At 47.8% G+C, this 22,286-nt stretch overlaps 1 protein-coding gene across 8 annotated transcripts in view; it reads left to right on the top strand.

Annotated features, from left to right (window-relative positions):
* The window catches only part of SLC39A11 (solute carrier family 39 member 11), a 463,694-nt gene that overhangs the window by 366,055 nt on the left and 75,353 nt on the right, over positions 1-22,286 (top strand). For all 8 annotated transcript variants that reach the window (XM_032176498.2, XM_058428502.1, XM_032176499.2 and 5 more), the window contains one exon: positions 13,063-13,132. In XM_032176498.2, the coding sequence (XP_032032389.1) occupies positions 13,063-13,132 (70 nt within the window). The remainder of the gene's footprint in view (positions 1-13,062; positions 13,133-22,286) is intronic.

The raw sequence follows: 22,286 nt of genomic DNA, 5'->3' as shown, positions 1-22,286 counted from the left end.
GTGATAAAAATGAATAATCAGAGAATAAGAAAGAGTCCTTGAAAATTAATCATATCGTATAATTGCCAGAATTCTTTTGGAAAGTTAAATAGATAGATTCATTAGAATATTCTGAATGAAAGGCCAAGCTGATTATCTGGAAGGTTAAGTAGAAGACAATTCTCCAGTTCCCAGACACAAAGTCAAAGATGTAAGGTATGAGTGCAGGCATGCGGGGAAATTTTTCCTGAGCTGAAAAAAAGCACAACCTTGGAGATCTAAAGGACCCACCTAATGCTGAATAGTGGGAATGGAGAAAATACCCCACTCAGACATAGCTTGATGAATCTCAAAATTCTGAAAACAAGCAGTGGCTCATGCCTGTAATCCCAGCACTTTGGGAGACCGAGGTTGGAGGGTCACTTCAGTCCGGGAGTTCAAGACCAGCCTGGGCAACATATGGAGACACAGTCTCTACAAAAACTAAAAATAAATTAGCTGGGCATGGTGGCATGCATCTGTGGTCCCAGCTACTCAAGAGGCTGAGGTGGGAAGATTGGTTGGGCCCAGGAGGTCAAGGCTGCAGTGAGCCATGATAGCACCATTGCACTCCTGCCCGGGCCACAGAGTGAGACCTATCTCCTCAAAAATCAAAACAACACCACCACCAACAAAAACTCCAGAAACAAAGATGAAATTGTTGAGAGCTTCCAGAGAGAAAAGTCTTCTTAAATACAAGGAAATGAGAATGGAATTAGCATCAAACTTTTCAGCAGCAGCAGCAGATACTGGAAGATGATGGAACAATACCCTTAAGACATTGAGCAGACCAGGAACCACGGCTCATGCCTGTAATCCCAGCACTTTGGGAGGCCAAGGTGGGAGGATCACTTGAGCCCAGGAGTTAGAGACCAGCTGAGGCAATAGAGTGAGACCCTGTCTTTAAAATAAATAAAAAGAAAAAAGATATTAAGGCCCGGGCATGGTGGCTCACGCCTATAATCCTAGCACTTTGGGAGGCCGAGGTAGGCAGATCATCTGAGGTCAGGAGTTCGAGACCAGCCTGGCCAACGTGGTGAAACCCCATCTCTACTAAAAATACAAAAATTAGCTGGGTGTGGTGGTGCGTGCCTGTAATCCCAGCTATCTGGGAGGCTGAGGCAGGAGAATTGCTGGAAGCTGGGAGGCGGAGGCTGCAGTAAGCCAAGATCGCACCACTGCTCTCCAGCCCGGGTGACAGGGCGAGACTCCATCTTAAGAAAGAAAAAACAGAAAAAAGATATTAAGGAGAGGTAACTTGGGATGTAGCATTTTCAAGTCAAGCTATTAAGTCACAGAGAAAAATCAAAATTTTTCTTCTCTGTGTAAGGGTTCAGAAGTTTATCACCCACACATCCCGTAGGAGGCCCCCTGACAAAATGAAGAAGGGACACAAGGGGATAATATGACATAAGAAAGAGGGCATCACAGATACTGTGTGAGTCCTCTTCTGCGAGACACCTGAGGAGTCAGTGTCACAGAGGCAGGAAGTAGAAGGATGGTTGCCAGGGGCTGTGGGAGGGAGGAGGAGGAGGAATGGAGATCTGGGTTCAGTGGGTGGAGAGTTTCAATTATGCAAGATGGAAAGAGCTCTGGAGCCGGGTGCAGTGGCTCATACCTGTAATCCCAACACTCTGGGAGGCCAAGGCAGGCGGATCACTCGAGGCCAGGGGTTCGAGACCAGCCTAGCCACCATAACAAAACCCTGTCTCTACCAAAAATACAAAATTAGCCGGGCATAGTGATGCATGGCTGTACTCCCAGCTACTGGGGTCGCTGAGGCACAAGAATCGCTTGAATCCAGGAGGCGAAGATTGCAGTGAGCTGACATCATGCCATTGCACTCCAGCCTGGGCGACAAAGCAACACTCTGTCTCCAAAAAAAACAGCTCTGGAGATGGTTGGTGGCGATGGCTGTACAACAGTGTGATTGCACTTAATGCCGATGAATGTACACTTAAAAATGAGGAAGATGCTCAATTACATGTTATTCATTCATATTTATCACAATTAAAAATGGTCATAAGAAAGGGAGGAAGGAAGGAAAGAACCTAATTAAAACCTGGACGATGAGAGGATGGGGGCCACGATTCTTAGAATGGTCTTCTTCAAATGGGAAGAGTTTGAAGCCTTAGGATTGTTTTTCCTTACCTTCATATAGCAACCTGATTATATAGAGAATCATATGTTAGCACACCAATATTGTACACTCACTTTTTTGTTTTGAGACGGAGTCACCCAGGCTGGAGTACAGTGGCGTGATCTTGGCTCGCTGCAACCTCCGCCTTCTGGGCTCAAGTGATTTTCATTCCTCAGCCTCCCAAGTAGCTGGGATTACAGGCGCCCACCACCACGCCTGTCTAATTTTTGTATTTTTAGTAGAGGCGCGGTTTTGGCCATGTTGGCCAGGCTGGTCTTGAACTCCTGACCTCAGGTGATCCTCCTGCCTCTGCCTCCCAAAGTTCTGGGATTATAGGCGTGAGCCAGGATGCACAGCCTCCAGCCTTCTCTTTGAGCTAAGCCGTAATGCCAGTTTCTCAGACATCATCTTGGCATGACCAACAAGGCCATGACCACACGGGGCCCACCCCAAGGCGCCCACAGGCTGTCGTCTGACACCTGAAACCGGCAATTGCTGAACTGGGATGTGTAAGGCAGGCAGTTATTTTTTTTCCCCTCCGTTAACATTGAAATACTGCTGCTTGTAGGAAAAAATGCCCCTCCCTCCCTTGGATACATATGTTGTGGTGTGCTGCCTGCCCTCCATGTAGCAAAACATACTAGTGATCTGAGACTTCAGAATCTTTTTCTTGCCTGGATTTTAGAAATACTTTGGTGGGAATCACATATGGGGAGTGATAAATGAACCTGTATCTTAGGTTATTCATCATCCTGAAGGAACTGCCAGAGTCTAATTTTGTTCAAAAGTCCTCCAAGGGAATTAAAAAAAAAAATTCCTTTCCTCCAGTTTTTTTAGGCCCTCAAGAACACACAAATTACAAAAACATAAATAAGTCCTCCCCACCCCCCACGCCGCCTCCAGAGGTATTCCATAGTCAAGCGTGTGCTAGAGTTCATGATGCCCACGTACGGCCTGTGGGGTGGGGTGAGGCTTCAATCGCAGGTGATGTAGTTGTGGTTCCGAGGTATCTGGCCCTAGGCTGCCTTTCCCTTTGACAAGGCAGTCGGGTCCAACCTGGGACCCAGACTGCACGACCTCTTCATGTGAACTCGGGGGAGGAATAGCAGCGATCAGTGGCCTCCACCTCCTGGGGATGTGAGACCCTCTTGTGGGATAATTCCCAGAGTGACTCTCTTGGCTCCCAAGGGGCACAGAATGGACGCTACCCACCTGCTGCAGAGGTTCACCTGATTCCCCGACCCATCTGGCTTGTGCCTTGTGCCCCAGGAATCCCCAGTCTCTTTGTGAAGAACTCCCGGCATTGATCTTTTCATGAGCCAGGTGAGAGGCTGGGCCAATGGAGCCTGTGTCTCTTTGTGCGTGTGCTCTCAGCTGCAGGTCTTCCCAGCCAGGAGGGATGTGTGGCTGAATTCCTGGTACGACTTCCATCTAGTGTTTTACGAATCTGAGCCTGGAGTCATAGAGGTGCTTTCAGCCGTGCTTTCCCCTCTTCCTCCTAGAATGGTCCACCCACCTCAGAGGCAGCATTTTCGTAGGATCAGGCAGAGAGATCCCTTTGACCAGTGATTAGAGACCTCCTGGCTTTGGTGTGCAGGTGTGGGGCTGGGGACTGCTCCCACTGACTAGGGTGGGGTGGCACTTAGCAAAGCCTCCATCTGCAGCCCCGGTTTCCCAAGGGTACCAGAGAGCCTGCCCACCTCTGCTGCCCAGGGCCCACTTATCACAGGAGAGCCTTGTCTTGGGAAAAATAATTCCCTTCTGACCACGCTACTCGTTGCCTCGTGCTTCCTTCGTCCTGTGTCCTCATATTTACAGAGCTGCTTAGGTTGTCCCTGCTTTCTAAGCCTCCCAGAGGAATTTGTTGTGAACATACAAGATTCCCCAGAACATAACCCTGTCCACTTTCATACAGTGACTCTGTCAGATCCAGACACTTCCCTGCCTGCCGTGGACTTTGGACGTAGAGAGAGGAAGCCCAGTGGCCAGGTGATTGGTGAGGCTCTGACTTCAGAGTCAAGGAACTTTGCTACAGGGTTGCGAGCTTTTCAGCACCACGGCTTCACTGGTGGAACAGAGGCTTTGGGAGCAACAGATATCAGCCCTCCCCACTCAAGGGGCACAGGGATTTCATGATAATTCCCTGCTGGGCAAAGCAGAGGGAATCTTGAGTTTTTGTGTCTTCCAAGATGGCAGCTCTCCTGACGGCAGGTTCCCCCAGTGAGTCAGAACCTACCTGACCTGTCTCTTTGCTTCTGCTCAGTCCCTTGACCTCAAAACTAACAACTCCCTTGGTTATGGGCAATTATTCATTAAATAAATAAATAAAAACCAACAACTGCATGTGCTCAGCTCGGCAGAAAGAGGCCCGGAGAGTAGACTGTGGTGCCCTTTCTGGTCCCCCTCCCGCACCTGGTCTGTCCTTGGCCCTGCAGAGATACTTCTTCAGATTCAGGACAAACCCAGATGTGGACGACCGTGGTGCAAGGTCAGGGGGAGTTGGCCAGAGGCGTACATCTGGGCGTGACACGGAGCTTGTTGGTTGGAACAGCTTGGAATCTTCCATGCCAGTGTAGACATTCTCTCCCTTTTTCTCTGAGGAAACACAGAGATCTGATCTTTGTCTGGTTATTGAGAACTAAAGCAAATTGAAATTGACTCCGAGATGTGGGTGTTTAACAAGATGCCTTCACCTGTTGTTTGAAGATGTGGCTGTCTGTCTTCAGTCAAACAAACGAGGCACTGCCTGTGTCTCTGCAGTCTGCTGGAGTCAGGCTCAACTCTAAGTCGGCAGCCATGACTGGAGAATAGCATTTTCTGGGTCTGTCACTGTTCAGAGGGATCCCAACGTGAAACAATCGGATATGCCGAAAAAGCACACTTGTCAACATTAATTAGGAAGTAGTTATTTTAGTTACAAGGGGGATTCATGTTAGAGTATCTTCAATTGTCAATATTTCTTAATAAACAGTAGGATATGACTTTATTGATAAGAATTTTTTTTTTTTTTTTTTTTTTTTTTTGAGATGGAGTCTCCTTCTGTTACCCAGCCTGGAGGGCAATGGCGCGATCTCGGCTCACTACAACCTCCGCCTCCCGTGTTCAAGCGATTCTCCAGCCTAAGTAGCTGGGATTCTCCCAAGTTGCTGGGACTACAGGCTTCCGCCACCACGCCCAACTAATTTTTGTGTTTTTAGGAGAGATGGGGTTTCCCCATGTTGGCCAGGCTAGTCTTGAACTCCTGACCTCAGGTGATCTACCCGCCTCGGCCTCCCAAAGTGCTGGGATTACAGGTGTGAGCCACTGCACCTGGCCTTATTGATAAGAATTTGATTTAAAGTCAACTTTTCTAGAACATCTCTATTTTTCATCTTTCCCCACATGTATCTTTTTCCAATATGAATAGCAGGATTAGTAATTCACACTAGAAAACTGCATCAAACTACTTCTTCAAGAAAATAAGTTGGTAAATTTTCTTCCTTTATACAGCCTCTAACAGACTCCACAGGGACTCCTTGGCAATAATAGCTGGCTGGTTCTACTAACATTTGGTTTAATGATTGTGCAATATGATCAGAGTTCCTGCCTTCTTGGTTTTGCTTCCTGCTAGACCTTTGCAACCAAAGACAGGCCATGCAGGGTTATCAGCACATCACCAGCCAGCCGGTCTCCCCAGAAGGCTCAGCTAAGTTTTAGGGCTCAGAGTGAGAATGAAGATGGCAGCCCTGCCCCGTGCTGTGTCTAAGCCTGTGCGTCGGCTCTCCTGATAGACTGTGGCCAGGAAATCCCTGCTGCAGTGTTACGTGACATGGCTCCCGTCCCTAGTGTGTTGTCCTCTCCCAGTTTAGTGACAGTTCCCAGACATGCTGGGACAGACAAGGAATCAAAGCTGAGCTTGTCCTTGGCGAGGTGCGGTGGCTCACGCCTGTAATTCCAGCACTTTGGGAGGCCGAGGTGGGCATATCATCTGAGGTCAGGAGTTCAAGACCAGCCTGGCCAACATGGTGAAACCCTGTCTCTACTAAAAATACAAAAATTAGCCGGGTGCAGTGGTGTGCACCTGTAGTCCCAGCTACTTGGGAGGCGGAAGTTGCAGTGAACTGAGATTGCACCACTGGGCTCCAGCCTGGGTGACACAGCGAGACTCTGTCTCAAAAGGAAAAATTAAATAGATCTGAGCTTGTCCAGCACCTTAGAGGCTCCTGATGCAGCTGGAGGTGGGCACACCCTGTCCCCAAGGCCCCCATTGTCCACTCCAGCAATAGATGTTTCAACATGTTTTGTTTTTAGTTTTGTTTATTAAATTAGAGACAGAGTCTCACTCTGTCACCCAGGCTGAAGTGCAGTGGTGAGATCATAGCTCACTGCAGCCTTGACCTTCTGGCTCAAACGATCCTCCCTCTTCAGCCTCCTGAGTAGCTAGTAGCACAGGTTCATGCCACCACACCCAGCCAATTTTTTTGTGTGTGGTAGGGACAGGGTTTCACTATGTTGTCCTGGCTTGTCTCAAACTCTTGGCCTCAAGTGATCCTCCCTTCTCATCCTCCCTAGTAGCTGGGACTACAGGTGCACACCACCACACCCAACCAATTTTTTTTTTTTTTGAGACAGAGTCTTGCTCCATCGTCCAGGCTGGAGTGCAGTGGCATGATCTCTGCTCACTGCAATCTCCGCCTCCCAGGTTCACGCCATTCTCCTGCCTTAGCCTTCCAAGTAGCTGGGACTACAGGCGCCCACCACCATGCCTGGCTAATTTTTTGTATTTTTAGTAGAGATGGGGTTTCACCGTGGTCTCGATCTCCTGACCTTGTGATCCACCTGCCTCGGCCTCCCAAAGTGCTGGGATTATAGGTGTGAGCCACTGTGCCCAGCCAATTTTTTAATTTTTTGTAGAGATGGGGTCTTGCTATGTTGCCCAGGCTGGTCTTGAACTGGGCTCAAGAGATCTTCCTGCCTCAGCCTGCCAAATTGCTGGGATTACAGGCGTGAGCCACCACACCTGGCCCCTCAATGTGGTTAATTTTCTGTCTTTTAATGAGTGTCTTTTGGGACCTGGGAATGTACATGTGGATGTTCAGCCTTGCTCCTAGAACTGAGCCCGTATTTACTGGTGAAGTGTCATCTGGCCTGAGGGACATTATGAGGCTACCTGCCCTGTTCTTCCTAACCCACCTTCTCTCCCCATCCCAGTCATCCCTGATTGAGGAGTAGCTCCCAGCTTCAGAGAACACTCCTCATGCTGAGGATGCCCTTGACCTTCCTTCAGTTTCTTTATCATATGTTTCAAAGCCCTCCTCTCTCAAGCAAATTTTTGCCTCTTGCCTAAATCCATCTAACTGTAATTTAAGTCATTTTTCTCTTACTCTGTCTTTAGGGGAGATGGAAATGAATAAGCCATCCCATAACTCGTCATTTCTCCACCTTTGGGGTTTGTTGGTGGTGGAAGTGGTGGTGGCAGTGGCTGTGTTTAATATTTATTAAGCCTCCACAGGGTCTTATCTGCTTATCTTAATTTAAATACTTTTTTAAATCAAGGAGGAAAAGTCATAGCATCACCACTTATTTTCTGCGTGGCCTTTGCGTTGACATTTTCTAGACTTCTTCTGGCTATAACTTCTAGAACTGATACTATGAGTGCTTAAACTGGAGGCCCAGCTGGAGAACAAATGGCGTGGAAAAAAGAGATTTAGTGACATCCACGTAATGCCCTAAGAGACAAAGAATTAATGGTAGAGGCACAGGATGGAGAATGGTGGCTTCACAACAGCATACAGGGAAAGATTGAGCTTTTAGTTAGCCTGTGAGCCCAGAAGGAATCCCCTGTGAGAAAACCACCCAAGAGGAATGCATTCATGAGCTGCCATGAGGTCTGGGTCAAGTCCAGAACAAGGGGAATGACAGCCCTGGAGTTCGTACTCCTGGTCTGACCACCCTGAAACAACCGTATCCTATTTAGAAGCCCCTCTCATGCTGAGATGATCTGACAGCTGGGCGCACATCCCAGGGAGCATGGTCTGGCAGGAAGAGAAGAATGTCCCCACAGCACCTCTGAGTGGGCCATTTCTGCCCCAGCAGCGGGCTCTGCCAAACCAAGGTGATTGCACTTCTTAAGCTACCCTGTACAGGTGCCCTTTCCCATCCACTCATTACCAATGCCCATAAATGTCAGGTGATGTGGTCTGAACATTTGTGTTTCTCAAAAATGCGTGAGGCCAGGTGCAGTGGCTCATGCCTGTAATCCCAGCACTCTGGGAGGCCGAGGCAGGCAGATCGCTTGAGGTTAGGAGTTCAAGACCAGCCTGGCCAACATGGCGAAACCCCATCTCTCCTAAAAATACAAAAATTAGCTGGGCGTGGTGGCAGGAGCCTGTAGTCCCAGCTACTTGGGAGAATCCCAGCTACTTAGGCTGGAGAATCGCTTGAGCACGGGAGGCGGAGGTTGCAGTGAGCCGAGATCGCGAAGATCTGTGCCTTGCAGACCCACCGTTACTGACGGTCTCGGGTGTGTTAGTGCCAAACAAGGTTGAGAACAGCAGGCTTGTCAATACTGGACTCCTCAAAGGCAGGACACTGGCCAGGTGGCAGCAGGTCAGATGTTCTCGAAGTTCATATTCTCATGACCTTGGACACAGGTAGCTCCCACGACTCGGGCTGCACAAACGAGGCTGCCTCCTCCCTAATGGAAAGGGTGTCAGAAACCCTTAGGTATACCCATCGCAGCCTGCCCTGAAATTCAGCTCTCACCAATGTCAGGCACCTCATGTAGGAGACTCTTTTTTTTTTTTTTTTTTGAGATGGAGTCTCACACTGTCACCCCAGCTGTCGCCCAGGCTGGAGTGCAATGGTGCGGTCTTGGCTCACTGCAACCTCTGCCTCCCGGGTTCAAGTGATTCCCCTGCCTCAGCCTCCCTAGTAGCTGGGATTAAAGGTGTGAGCCACCACGCCCAGCTAATTTTTTGTATTTTTAGTAGAGACGAGGTTTCACCATGTTGGCCAGTCTGATCTTAAGCTCCTGACCTCAAGCAATTCGCCCACCTCGGCCTCCCAAAGTACTGGGATTACAGGCACGGGAGCTACCGTGCCCGGCTGGGTACTCATTCTTGCCAACCTCTTTTTGATGATGTTGCATCCATCAGGCAAACCTTAAAATATTGAACATGGATCCACACCCCTTTCTGATACTTGAGTTGTGGCTTTCATCATATCTACTCCTGGAGTGATGAAGGACCAACACCCTGGCCCTCGGACTCAGAACCCACCTGTGTCTCTCAGACCAGCTCTCATCACCTTCCCTCTCTGATCTGTGGACTGGAGGTGACAGTTCCTACCTATATTCGATTTAGTCATTTTAATGCAAATACTAGTGCTCCACGTTAGGCCTCTAGGCTCCAAATTAGGCCTCGTCTTCAAGACCCTAATCTCTCTGTGATTCTTTGCCTCGGGAAATGGGGGACTGGTGGCCCTTTCTATGCTAGACACTGGTCTATAAGCCTTATACCTGCAGTGAAATATATGTGTCGATACTAGTCTAGTTTATCATTGATTACTGTAAAAATACACAAATCTATTATAAAAAGTTAAAATTTATCAAAAATTATACCCACAAACACAGATCATATATGGTGCCACTCACAATGAAGAGAAACGTAAGCAAACATAAAGATGCAGTGTTAAGCCTGCAATCTCAGCACTTTGAGAGGCTGAGGCAGGAGGATCGCTTGAGGCTAGGAGTTCAAGATCAGCCTGGACAACTTAGTGAGACTATCTCTATGAAAAACTTTTTTAAAAATTAAAACATTTTTTAAATGATACAATATTAAGTCATAACTACATAGAATTAACTACAGCCCACTGTACTACTGTAACAATTTTGTAGCCACCTCCTGTTGCTGTTGCAGTGAGCTCAAGTCTTGCAGGTGTCTGCTTAAAAGGCCTTGTTGGGTGGGGCGCGGTGGCTCACGCCTGTAATCCCAGCACTTTGGGAGGCCAAAGCAGGCAGATCACCTGAGGTCAGGAGTTCGAGACTAGCCTGAGCAACATGGAGAAACCCCGTCTCTACTAAAAATACAAAATTAGCCAGGCACGGTGACGCACGCCTGTAATCCCAGCTACTCAGGAGGCTGAGGCAGGAGAATCGCTTGAACCCAGAAGGCAGAGGTTGCGGTGAGCTGAGATTGTGCCATTGCACTCCAGCCTGAGCAACAACAGCGAAACTCCGTCCCAAATACAAATAAAAAATAAAAATAAAAAAAAGGCCTTGTGACCCTGAGCATCTCCTCATGAGCAGTTCATCTCTGCAGTGAATTGCATATTACCGTAAAAAGTGATCTCTCTCAGTTCTTACGTAGTTTTCATCATGTTTAGTGCAATACCGTAAACCTTGAATAACAACATGGGACCCATACAAAGTACCATTAGGGATGCTAGAAGTGCTCCCAAGAAGCAGAAAAAAGTCATGACGTTATAAGAAAAAATGAACTTGCTTGATATGTACTATAGTTTGAGGTCTGCAGCTGTGGGTGCCTGCCATTTCAGGCACACAACTCCTCTTTATAAACAGACAATGTAAACATATGGTCTTGATAAATACAGTACAGCACTGTAAATGTATTTTCTCTTCCTTATGATTTTCTTAACATGAAGAAATTCTGGTCGGGCATGGTGGCTCACACCCGTAATCCCAGCACTTTGGGAGGCCGAGGTGGGCAGATCACGAGGTCAGGAGATCGAGACCATCCTGGCTAACACGGTGTGAAACCCTGTCTCTACTAAAAAATACAAAAAATTAGCTGGGCATGGTGGCAGGTGCCTATAGTCCCAGCCACTTGGGAGGCTGAGGCAGGAGAATGGTGTGAACCCAGGAGGTGGAGCTTGCAGTGAGCCGAAATGGCGCCACTGCACTCCAGCCTGGGCGACAGAGACTCCGTCTCAAAAAAAAAAAAGGAAATTCTATCTAGCTTGCTTTACTGTAAGAATATAAGAAGTGTTATCTAGCTTCCTTTCTTGTAAGAATACCGTATATAATATATATAGCACACAAAATATGTGTCAATTGACTTTATGTTCTTGGTAAGGTCAATATTAGACTATTAGTAATGTTTCTGGGGGAGTTTAAAGTTATATGTGGGTTTTCAACTGCACAAGGGATTGGCGCCCCAAGTTCCTCTCAGTAGATTTTTATATCTTCCCTCTTCTTGAAGAAAAGTTCGAATTTGACCCCCAAAGCCCTTGGCCTTGCTCCTGAACAGTGGTGGTAATTCAGTAGTTCTCCTTCGTGTTTGGATCGAGGGGAATCATCGCCCTCTTCACAGATGTCAGAAGCGTCCTGACGCTGTGCTTCCACTCCTTTGGTCCACGGCCACTGGGTCAGGTCCATTTCCTTCCGTGACCCTCGCTGCTCCATCAGATACACGCAGCCAGCATCATCCTCTGATCCCTAGGCGAGTGGGTGGTGAAGTTGGCAAGCCCGTGTAGCACAGGAAAGGACGTGAACACCCATCTTGTCTAGCCCCACGCTGCACGCTCGACTCCAGCCACCCCATCAGTATAGACCGCATCTGTCTGCACCATTTGAGGGTGGTTCCTTTGAAAGCTGGAAAGTTCTTCAAAGAGCAGTCATATAAAAATGCATGCTGGTGGTGGTGATCATGCCACCTCTCCTCCTTTCCTGCTGACAAGACCCCAGTTTATCCGGATGGCGGCTCCCTTGATTTCAGGGAGCATGAGCAGGGTAGACTCTTCCCCAGCCCCAGAGAGGGATCAAGACTGGCCTCAATTGGTCCTGGAGTCTCAGTATTTGGGGCCTGAGGCTGCGACAGATCCAGGGATGGGCATTTGCTCCTGTTCTGGCCAAAGAGGTATGAAGGATGCCGGGAAAGGCGTTCCTTCCAAAGTAACGAGACAAAGACTTGATAAAGAAAGGTTTCTACCTTTCTACTTTCTTCTCGCCTAGGATGTAACTGAGATGCCTGGAGGTAGCACAGTAACTTTGCAACTATGAGGACCTGATGGTGAGAATGAAGAAAAAAAAAAAAAGGAAAACTAAAGATGCCTGTGTCTGCAGTGACATCATTGGGCTGCCATATCAACCTTGGACTTTCTGTTGCATGAGCTAATAAATAAAGCCCTGTGTGTTTAGGCCAGGGGTTATGAAAGGTCCAGATAGTAAATATTTTAGGTTTCGGGCCATACAGTTTCTGTCCCAACTACTCAACTGTGCTAATGTACTATGAAACCAGCCATAAACAATTCGTCAGCCAATGAGCATGGCTGTGTGCCAATACAACTTCATTTACAGACACTCAAATTTGAATTTTATATAATTTTCTTTTTTTTTTTTTTTTTTTTTTTGTTGAGACAGAGTCTCACTTTGTCACCCAGGCTGGAGTGCAGTGGCACACTTTTGGCTCCCTGCAACCTCCGCCTCCTGTGTTCAAGTGATTCTCCTGCCTCAGCCTCTCGAGTAGCTGGGAATACAGGTGTGCGCCATCACGCCCTGCTAACTTTTGTATTTTTAGTAGAGATGGGATTTCGCCATGTTGACCATCTTGAACTCCTGACCTCAGGTGATCTGCCTGCCTTGACCTCCCAGAGTGCTGGCATTACAGGCATGAGCCACCGTGCCTGGCCAAATTTTATATAATTTTCATGTGTCACGAAATAGTCTCTGTTTTTTTCAATTACTTAAAAAATACAAAAATCATTCCTAGGCTGCAGGCCATAGAGAAGCAGGCAGCAGCCATTTGGCCCCCATGCCTTAGTTTCCCTGGGTGTAAGCTGCTGTTACGATGATTTTCTGTGACTGGCAGCCTTATGCGGTCCTACTTGACGCGGTGGCAGTGATGAAGATGTTCCGTATGGGGAAAAATTCCTAACCCCTCTTGCTTTTCTTACATCTATTTCAGAGGGTCTTGCTGTTGGAGTTGGATTTGGGGCTATAGAAAAGACGGCATCTGCTACCTTTGAGAGTGCCAGGTAAGCCAGCACCCTGGTACCCTAGAGCATGGTTCTGCACCCAAGGGTGCTCCGGGTGTACGTGTCACCTGGGTGGGCTGTCTGTGCATTGTTGTTCAGCACCCCAGCCCCACAGGACCAAGACTGATGGAGGCCCCATGGGGTCTGGTGAAGGCCATCCCTGAGAGAGGAGTCTCCTGAGAGAGGAGTCTTTCAAATGAGCTATTAAGTGGGTGATGATCATTTTGAAAACAAAGCGTGGATAGAATTGCAAACTGTACTCTAAGCACTTCAAAGGTGTGAAGACTGATGACAAAAAACAAAGGCAGCTGCTGACACTCTTCAGGCCTTTCCTTTTTGAAGCCCTCCCTTTGTCTTTCTTGACGCTGGGCTCTCCTGGTTTCCCTCTGTCTTTCCACCTGCTCCTGGAAAGGCCCTTTGGTGGTGGGCTTCTCATGCTATGGCCTGTTCTTAAGAGGTGATGTTCCCGGGGACCTGTATCTAGAGCATCCTTCCTTCTCACTGAACACACCATTTCTGGGCAGTCTTCTCCATTCTTGTGACTTTATTTTCCTTGTGTTTGCTGATGATACCCAAGTCAAGCTCTAGCCGAGTCTTTTGTCCTGAATATGTTCCTATATTTCTCCATCTGCTGTCATGTAGAACCTGCCCCTCCTCCAGGGTTCCCTGTCACTGCTGTACCCAGTTGACCAAGCCAACCCTGCCATCACTCGCAATGCCCCATTTTCCCTCACTTTCCATACACAAGCACTGGGCCTTGTAAATTCTTGGCTATTCTACCTGCCTGGAAGTAAATGGGGCATAGGTAAGGTCACAGCCTTTGGATCACACGCTGTTAGACGTCGTGCAGGTGTGGTCTCCATGGTCCACCCAGGCCCACAAAGCCATAAATGCCACACTCTGCGGGGTGGAGCCTTCTGTCTGAGGGCAGCAAACTCAAGTGGCTTCAGGGGACTAAAAGATCATCAAAATGGGTGGAGACAGTCAGGTGAAGACAGCTGGGAACCATGAGGAATAAGGCGAACTTTAAACAGCATGCGCACTATCTAAAGGTACTTGAATCCACAATTATTTTAAAACATAACTCAATGCAGTGGCTCAAGGGCGACTGGTTTATCACTCCTGTAGCTCATTCACTGTCTTCAGACTGATGCAGTCCCAAAATATTCTCCCTGACTCCCCCAAGGAAGTAGCACTCCCTCCTGCACCCATTGATCGTGACTGTCAGAAACAAATTTCTCACATAGCCCCTTTTCCATCCTTCCCCGCTTACCAAGCCTGCGTGGGGCCTGTTTATGTGCCCTGAGGACGGTGTTCAGGCCACTTCCTTGCATCTGTTTCCCCAGCTGAAGTGGAGCCCCTGTGTGTTAAGTGTAGTCATTGCTGGTCGCTGAATTCTAAGGCTGTATGTTAAGAGGCGTGCCTGCTCCATGAAGCCCCGAATTTGTGCATGGGCTGGAATGTTCTAGGGCAAAACTTTTCTTGTTCTCAACTTCATATTCCTGCCTCTCAGACTCCCAAGTCATTCATTAAAATGACGCCCATGGTGAAAATCACATGAGATGGTAGACAAGGAGGGCAGAGCCTTTAGAATGTAAGAAATGTCACCCAAAACAAGGGCTAATGATGACTCGTCACACCCTGCAGACTGCTCTTCTAAGCACGGGGCCTGGGGTGGGGGCATGTAGCTCTTCTGCCCCTGGCACAGCAGTTTTGATCCTGACTCCACTAGACGACAAGAGACTTCAGAGTCAAGCAGTATCCATGGGGCTGAAGAGCCCAGAGGGTCTGACCTTATAAACATTCAAAGGCCAAGTCCTCCCAGAGCACACGCTGCAGAAGGTCTGTGCCCAGCAAGTGACAGCTGTGCCCCAGGCATGGAACTCACAGGCCAGGCTCTCTGGTGGCACCACGTCCCCCGTGACATCTTCGTGTCAACTCCAGTGTTCTTCCGTTCTGTCACCTGCACTTTCTGCCAATCTTTATAAGTATTTTGGAAGAAAGTGGAGCAAAAATATTTCCAACTCAGCTCCTCCCTTATCTGGACCAAACAGATTCTCTCTGAGTTATAAAAGCCCTCAACAGGATCCTCTAACTGGGGTGGAGTCGGGGCAGCAGGCCTCGGTGTCTTCAGCCTCACGAGACCCTCTGCTATACAAGCATCACTGGAGGGTCCATATGCCCCCACACCTGACCCATTATTGTCACAGCCTGAGGGGCAGGAATGACAGAGCTCTGCTGCCATTGCCACTATGTCCACAGAGTATTGCAGGCTGCAGAGAAGGAACAAGGGAAGAACATTCCCTCAAGCAGACCCTTCAGCTCATTCTCCCCACTTTGAAAAATGTGTAGAGTTTGTGATTCCCTCCTTTCTAAATGTCTGCCCTCTTCTTCTTGGGTGGCAAGATGTAGAACAGCCCCTGGGCCAAGGCTTGTTAGCTTTCTCTGCCTTTAGTTCACGCTACACATAGGATTTCATGGGAGGATAGAGACTAGAGGGTAGTGGAGAGTGAGGACTTCCCACTTGAGTAGCCAAGAGGGAAAGGTATGTGCTGAACTGTAGCCTGGATAGGCAGAGCCTACCACCCTGCAAGGCTGTAGAATGCTCAACCAATAGCAGGTCGGGGCCAGTGTTGTGCCTGTTGACACAAGGAGGTCAAGGGCTGCAGCTTCCAGTTGTCTTATAATGCTGGGGCTTTCGAACCAGCATCTGTGCTTGTGTGTAGAGTCCAGAGAAGCCAGCCCTGCAGAAACAGGCTGCTATGGGGTTCATACACCAAGGCAGTATCTTGCCTTAGACGACACCTGTGATCCAGGATGAGACTTTGGCTTGATCGACTGCACTAAATCCACCCACACTCATTCTCAGTTCCCTCTTTCAAGAGGGTAAAGGAAAGGCACTGACACTGCAAGATGATGAAAGTAGAGAGTGAACAGGCAACGCTGTTGGATGAGCCGTTGGTGAAATCATGTGGTCCTCAGCATTGAATAAGGCTGCGTGAGGCCAGGACCACTGTGACACAGAGTGCCAGGCAGAGGGACTGTGCACCAGCGCCTGCCTGCCCAGAGTCTCCCAGACTCAGCCAGTCCAACCTCCATGGAGGCTGCAGATGCTTAGCTATCTTCTGAGCAGTCCTGGCCTCCACTCATTCATTCATTCATTCATTCACGTACGCGTTCTTTAGTGAGTACTGGTATATGTCCCATATTGTGCTAGTCATTGCAGAAAACACAATTTGTATGAAAAAACTCTTCCAAGAAGCTGAACATTTGTCACTAGTACTTCCAGTAACATGATGAGATCAGCTGACATGGATGTCCCACCACAAACAAACAAACAAACTAGTAAACATGGTTTTTACTACACAGCCAAGGACTAAGGAGAAAGAAATGCCAGATGCTAGAAATAAAGGGAAAAATCAAAGACACCGTGGTAGGTGGTTTCAGATCCTCATAGAGGTTCAGAGGACTGAGGGTTGGACCTTATGCCCATGGAGTGGATGGAGCTGTGGCCTTGCCCTTGGATGTCGGGGAACTGAAACAGCTCAGCCTAAAGACCAGGGCTTGTAGGCATTGCCTTGTGTAAAAGGGACTATAAAACTCCACCCACTGGACCAGGAACTTGCATGTGCAGCTTGTCCTCTCTCCAGGGTCTTGGACAGAGAGACTGGGTATAGGGCGTAGTAAACGATGTGCAGGATAGGAAAACCCTAGACCCGCATCACAAAAGGGTGTAAGGTACAAACTTTTATACTCTATCTTGTACCAGAAACCTCAAATAAAGAACATAAATACTGGCCTAGGATAATAGAAATCTTTCAGGCTCTAGCAGGAACAAACATAAAGTCCTTACCTACACAAAGCCCTAACTCTTCCACTAACCAGCCACACCAGATGCCTGGGGGCAAGGAGGGGGACTCTTAAGTACAGTTACACTTACACTCAAATAGAAAATAAAATAGAGACAAACCACATAGGGAAACATGCCACTGCACAGGAAAGATAGCACTCACAAAACTAGAAATAATAAAACTGCAGGAGAAATGCATCAGACAGACCCGAACTGAGGGACAAAATACCTGACCAGCCCTCCTCAAAACTGCCAAGATGGTCCCAAAACAAGGGAAGTCTAAGAAACAGTCCAGAGAAGACGAAGGAGACTAAATGCAAGGTGCTGTTCTAGATGGGATCTTTGTACAGAAAAGAGACCTTAGGGAAGAACTAGTGAAATCTGAATACACTGTATAATGTAGTTAAAAGTAATGCACGTGGCCAGGTGCGGTGGCTCATGCCTATAATCCCAGCACTTTGAGAGGCTGAGGCAGGCGGATCTCTTGAGGTCAGGAATTTGAGACCAGCCTCACCTACTAAAAATACCAAATTAGCCGGGTGTGGTGGTGGGTGCCTTTGATCCCAGCTACTTGGGAGGCTGAGGCAGGAGCACTTGAACTCCGGAGGTGGAGGTTACAGTGAACTGAGATCTCGCCACTGCCCTCCAGCCTGGGCAACAGAGCGAGACTCTGTCTTAAAAGAAAAGAAAAGGGCATGTAATCTCAGCACTTTGGGAGGCCAAGGTGGGTGGATCACCTGAGATCAGGAGTTCAAGACCAGCCTGACCAACATGGTGAAACCCCATCTCTACTAAAAATACAAAAAACTAGCCAGGTGTGATGGTGGGCACCTGTAATCCCAGCTACTCAGGAGGCTGGGGCAGGAGAATCTCTTGAACCTGGGAGGCAGAGGTTGCAGTGTGCCAAGATCACACCATTGCATTCCAGCCTAGGCAACAGAGCAAGTCTCCATCTCAAACAAACAAACAAAAGAAGGAATGCACCAATATGGGTTCCTTAGTTGTAACAGATGTTCCATCCAAAGCGAGATGCTAACAATAGGGGAAACTGAGGGCAGGGTACACAGGAACTCTCTGTACTATCTTTGAGCTTTTCTGTAGACCTAAAGCTAATCTAAAATGAAAGGTTTATTTAAAAAAAAAAAAACTACAAGTCTGCACAAATGAAAGCACTTTTTAATACTTAATAAGGGATAGATTTATAATAACACAATAGTTTTACAAAAGACACCAACAGGAAAGCCGCCCCCATGATCAAATCACCTCCCACCACATCCTACCCCCAACATGGAGATTACAATTCCACATGAGATTTGGGTGGAGACACAGATCCAAACCATATCTACCGGGGACTGGGACAGAATCTGGAGATACCAGAGCCAGAGACGGATTCTCTACGCAGAAACGACAGTTCAACTCACAGAAGATTTCTGAGCTGAGCTCTAATTGAAGACAAGGGAATGCTGTCTTCAAAGTGCCAGGAGAAAGTAACTGCCATTCTAGAGTAGAAGCTGCCAAACTTTCTCTTAAAATTCCAGAGGGCCTGTGGGCCATATGATCTGTGTCACAACTACTTGACTGACTATCGTGGAACTGCCAAGGTAGCCCTAAATAATACGTAAAGAAATGGGCGTGGCTGGTCAGGCGCAATGACTCACGCCTGCAATCCCAGCACTGGGAGGCCGAGGCGGGTGGATCACCTGAGGTCAAGAGTTCGAGACCAGCCCAACAAACATGGTGAAAACCCGTCTCTACTAAAAATACAAAAAATTTGCCGGACGTGGTGGCACACACCTATAGTTCCTATTACTCGGCTGAGTATAGAGATGTGAGACCCCATCTCTATAAAAATTAAAAAAAATCATCTAGGCATCATGGTGTGCGTCTGTGGTCCCAGCTACTCAGGGGGCTGAGGCAAGAGGATCACTTGAGCCTGAGAGGTCAAGGCTACAGTGAGCTGTGATTGCACCGCTGCACTGCAGCCTGGGTGACAGAGCAAGACCTTGTCTCAAAAAATAATAATATGCTAGTGAATCTAAAAGGACAATTACTAATGAGAGAGAGTGGTATAGGATGGAGGAGGGAAGTGAGAATGCATGAACGAATAAACACTGGGAAGAGACATGGAAAATCAAAGTGAAATAATTCAGCCATCAGATGGTGGAATTCATCTCTTCAAAGAGGTTTTGCTTTTTAAATGTTCAGTTCTAAGTGACTAACAAGTGGCACACCTAAAATATGACACGGTAAAGTTGAAAAGAAAGGAAGAAAGATACAAGGCAAATGCTAATCAAAAGAAAGCAGCTATTACATTTTTGTCTCAGACAAACCAGACTTGAAGGCAGAAAGCCAGATAAGGGATAAAGGTCAGTTCGTAAGGAAAGGGGAGGTAATGTACCAGGATGACATCATGATGCTACGTTTGTAGGCACCTAGCAACATAAGCCTTGAACTGTTTAAAGGAAAAATCATCAGAATTGCAAGGAGAAACACGATCGTGGTGGGGGAGTTTAATGTCCCTGTCTGATACTTGTAGATGACGCAGATATTAACAAAATTCATGCGGTGGACATATATAAACTCTAGCCCAGTCATTAGAAAGCTTACATTCATTTCAAGCCACATGAGGGTTCCTAAAATGGATTAGAGTGCTCTGCCACAGAGAGAGTCAGAATACATACCCTAAGATCAATGCCATTCAGACCACATTGTCTTGACTTCGCTGTGATATAATTGAAAGTCAATAGCAGAAAAGATACCCATAGTAATTTATTAATGGGCAGTTAAGCCCATAGGCGGCATAAGATTAACACAGTCCAAGCTCCAAAGGGCTTGATCCAAGCCAGACCAAGAAACCAGTAGAAGACAGGCAAGCTTTTTGCTCCTCTTAAGGGCTCTTCATAGAATGGGCTACATTTCATCAGGAGCATAGGGGTGGTCTGCTTGGGTAAGGGGATGATAAGGGCAGGTAGTGCTCTGAGCAAATGCCAAGGTAGGTGCCAAGGTTCTTTCAGGGCTGGTGGACAGACTGATATGACTGAGATAGAATTTTCTGGTGCTTTAGAGAAGGTATGTCTAAAGGATTGGATTGGCTGGTTGCAGTGGCTTATGCCTGTAGTCCCAGCACGTTGGGAGGCTGAGATAGGCAGGCTGCTTGAGCCCAGGAGTTCAAGACCAGCCTGGGCAATGTGATGAAACCCTGTCTCTACAAAATATATATATATATATATATATAATTAGCCAGGTGAGGTGGCATGCACCTGTAGTCCCAGGTACTCTGGAGCCTGAGGTGGGAGGACCACCTGAGCCTAGGGAGGTGGAGGGTACAGTAAGCCGTGATCGTGCCACTGCACTCCAGCCTAGGCAATAGAGAGACTGTGCCTCAAAAAAATAAAAATAAATAAATAAAGGATTGGATTGAGGCAGGAAAGAAACAGGTGCATTACTCAGCAAAAAGTTGGCAGCTATGGTGGGTTCTGATGCAGGCAAGAGACATCACCCAAGAGGTAACTCAAACATGCATCTGGCTAAGATGAAATAATCTGGGAGAGCAGGTGGGGGAGATAAACCAGTGTGAAGAATGCAGAAATTGAAAAAGAATATTTACAGACCACCCCACTGCTGTGTGTTTCAGCAGCAATGAAGAAGATACTGGATGTTGTGATGACCGTGAGAATAAGGACTGACCCCAGGAAGAGCTGTTGCATACGGAACCCACAGACAGCGTTTGCCAGCTGATTTTGTTGTTGTGTGGAAGGGAGAAGGGAGAATTTGAGTCCAAGTGACAAGGAGATGTAGGTTAATCTCGTGCTGTGGAGTGGACTGAGAGGGGAGAAGGACTCCATTTACACAGATTGGGGAAAGCATTACCCAGTACAGGACCAGGGTACATGTGTACCAAGCTATCTGAGCCAGATAGTTTATGACTCCTCTAGTGGAGGGGTTGGCAAACTATGGTCTGTGGGCCAAATTTGGCCCAACACCTGTTTCTGGAAATGAGGCTTTATTGGAGCATAGGCACACCCATTTGTTTACATATTGTCTGTGGCTCCATATGTGCTACAGTGGCTGATCTGCATAATGGCCAGAGAAATCTTAAGGCTGAAAAGCTGGAAATATTTACTATCTGCAAAGCTGAAAATATTTACTATCTGACCTCCCCGTTCCTTTTTTCCTTCCCTTTCCCTTTCTTTTTGACAGGGTCTCACTCTGTCACTTAGGCTGTAGTGCAGTGGTGCAATCATGGCTCGGCTCACCTCACCCTCAACCCCCTGGGCTCAAGCGATCCTCCCACCTCAGCCTCCCTCCCAAGCAGCTGGGGCTACAGGCACATGCCACCACACCCAGCTAATTTTTGTACTTTTGTAGAGATTGAGTTTGCCCAGGCTGGCCTCGAACTCCTAAGTTCAAGTGATCTGCCTGCCTCAGCCTCCCAAAGTCCTGGGATTACAGGCATGAGCCACCACACCTGGCTATCTGACCCTTTTCAGAAAGTGTTGTAGACCCCTAATTTAGTGGACACAATCCCTGTTTTTAGCCCACATTCATCATTAAATACTCTGAGGCCAACCGTCTTTTTTACGACCTCTTGCTTGTGCCCTGTTTATTGAAGCAAGAGCCTTCATATACACATTGCCTATGGCATTATAGCCACCCACAAGAAAAGGAATTATTCCAAGAAGGCACTGTCTTCAGTTCCCATTTAAGGGGTTTCTGACCTGGGAAGAAGACAGGCAGGCACCTCGCCCTATCATGTGTGTGTGCCTGCTGCCATCTGGTGTACAGACACCATTACTTCCTCACCTTCCTGGAGCCCTCACCAGCTCCTTCCCCTCTGTCCACCTCCCTACCTGGCTAGGTCAGCTTGCATCAAGGTGTTCATTCAGATGTCATTGTCTCCTGAATTAGGAAGACTCCCAGCCAGCAGAGGGAGGCCTGTAGTTCAAGCGAAACACAGCTTGCTTTTTTTTTTTTTTTTTTTTTTTTTGAGATGGAGTCTTGCTCTGTCACCCAGGCTGGAGTGCAGTGGCACGATCTCAGCTCACTGCAAGCTCCACCTACTGGATTCACACCATTCTCCTGCCTCTGCCTCCCGAGTAGCTGTGAGTACAGGCGCCCGCCACCACGCCTGGCTAATTTGTTGTGTTTTTAGTAGAGATGGGGTTTCACCGTGTTAGCCAGGATGGTCTCGATCTCCTGACCTCGTGATCCGCCTGCCTCGGCCTTCCAAAGTGCTGGGATTACAGGTGTGAGCCACTGTGCCCGGCCCCAGCCTCTTCTTTCTGTTCTGGTCCCATAGCAGTT

The sequence above is a fragment of the Hylobates moloch genome, unplaced genomic scaffold (assembly GCF_009828535.3).
Source record: "Hylobates moloch isolate HMO894 unplaced genomic scaffold, HMol_V3 SCAFFOLD_15, whole genome shotgun sequence".
NCBI lineage: Eukaryota > Metazoa > Chordata > Mammalia > Primates > Hylobatidae > Hylobates > Hylobates moloch.
Note: the sequence above shows the minus strand (reverse complement) of the source record. Positions and strands in the feature narration are given on the sequence as shown.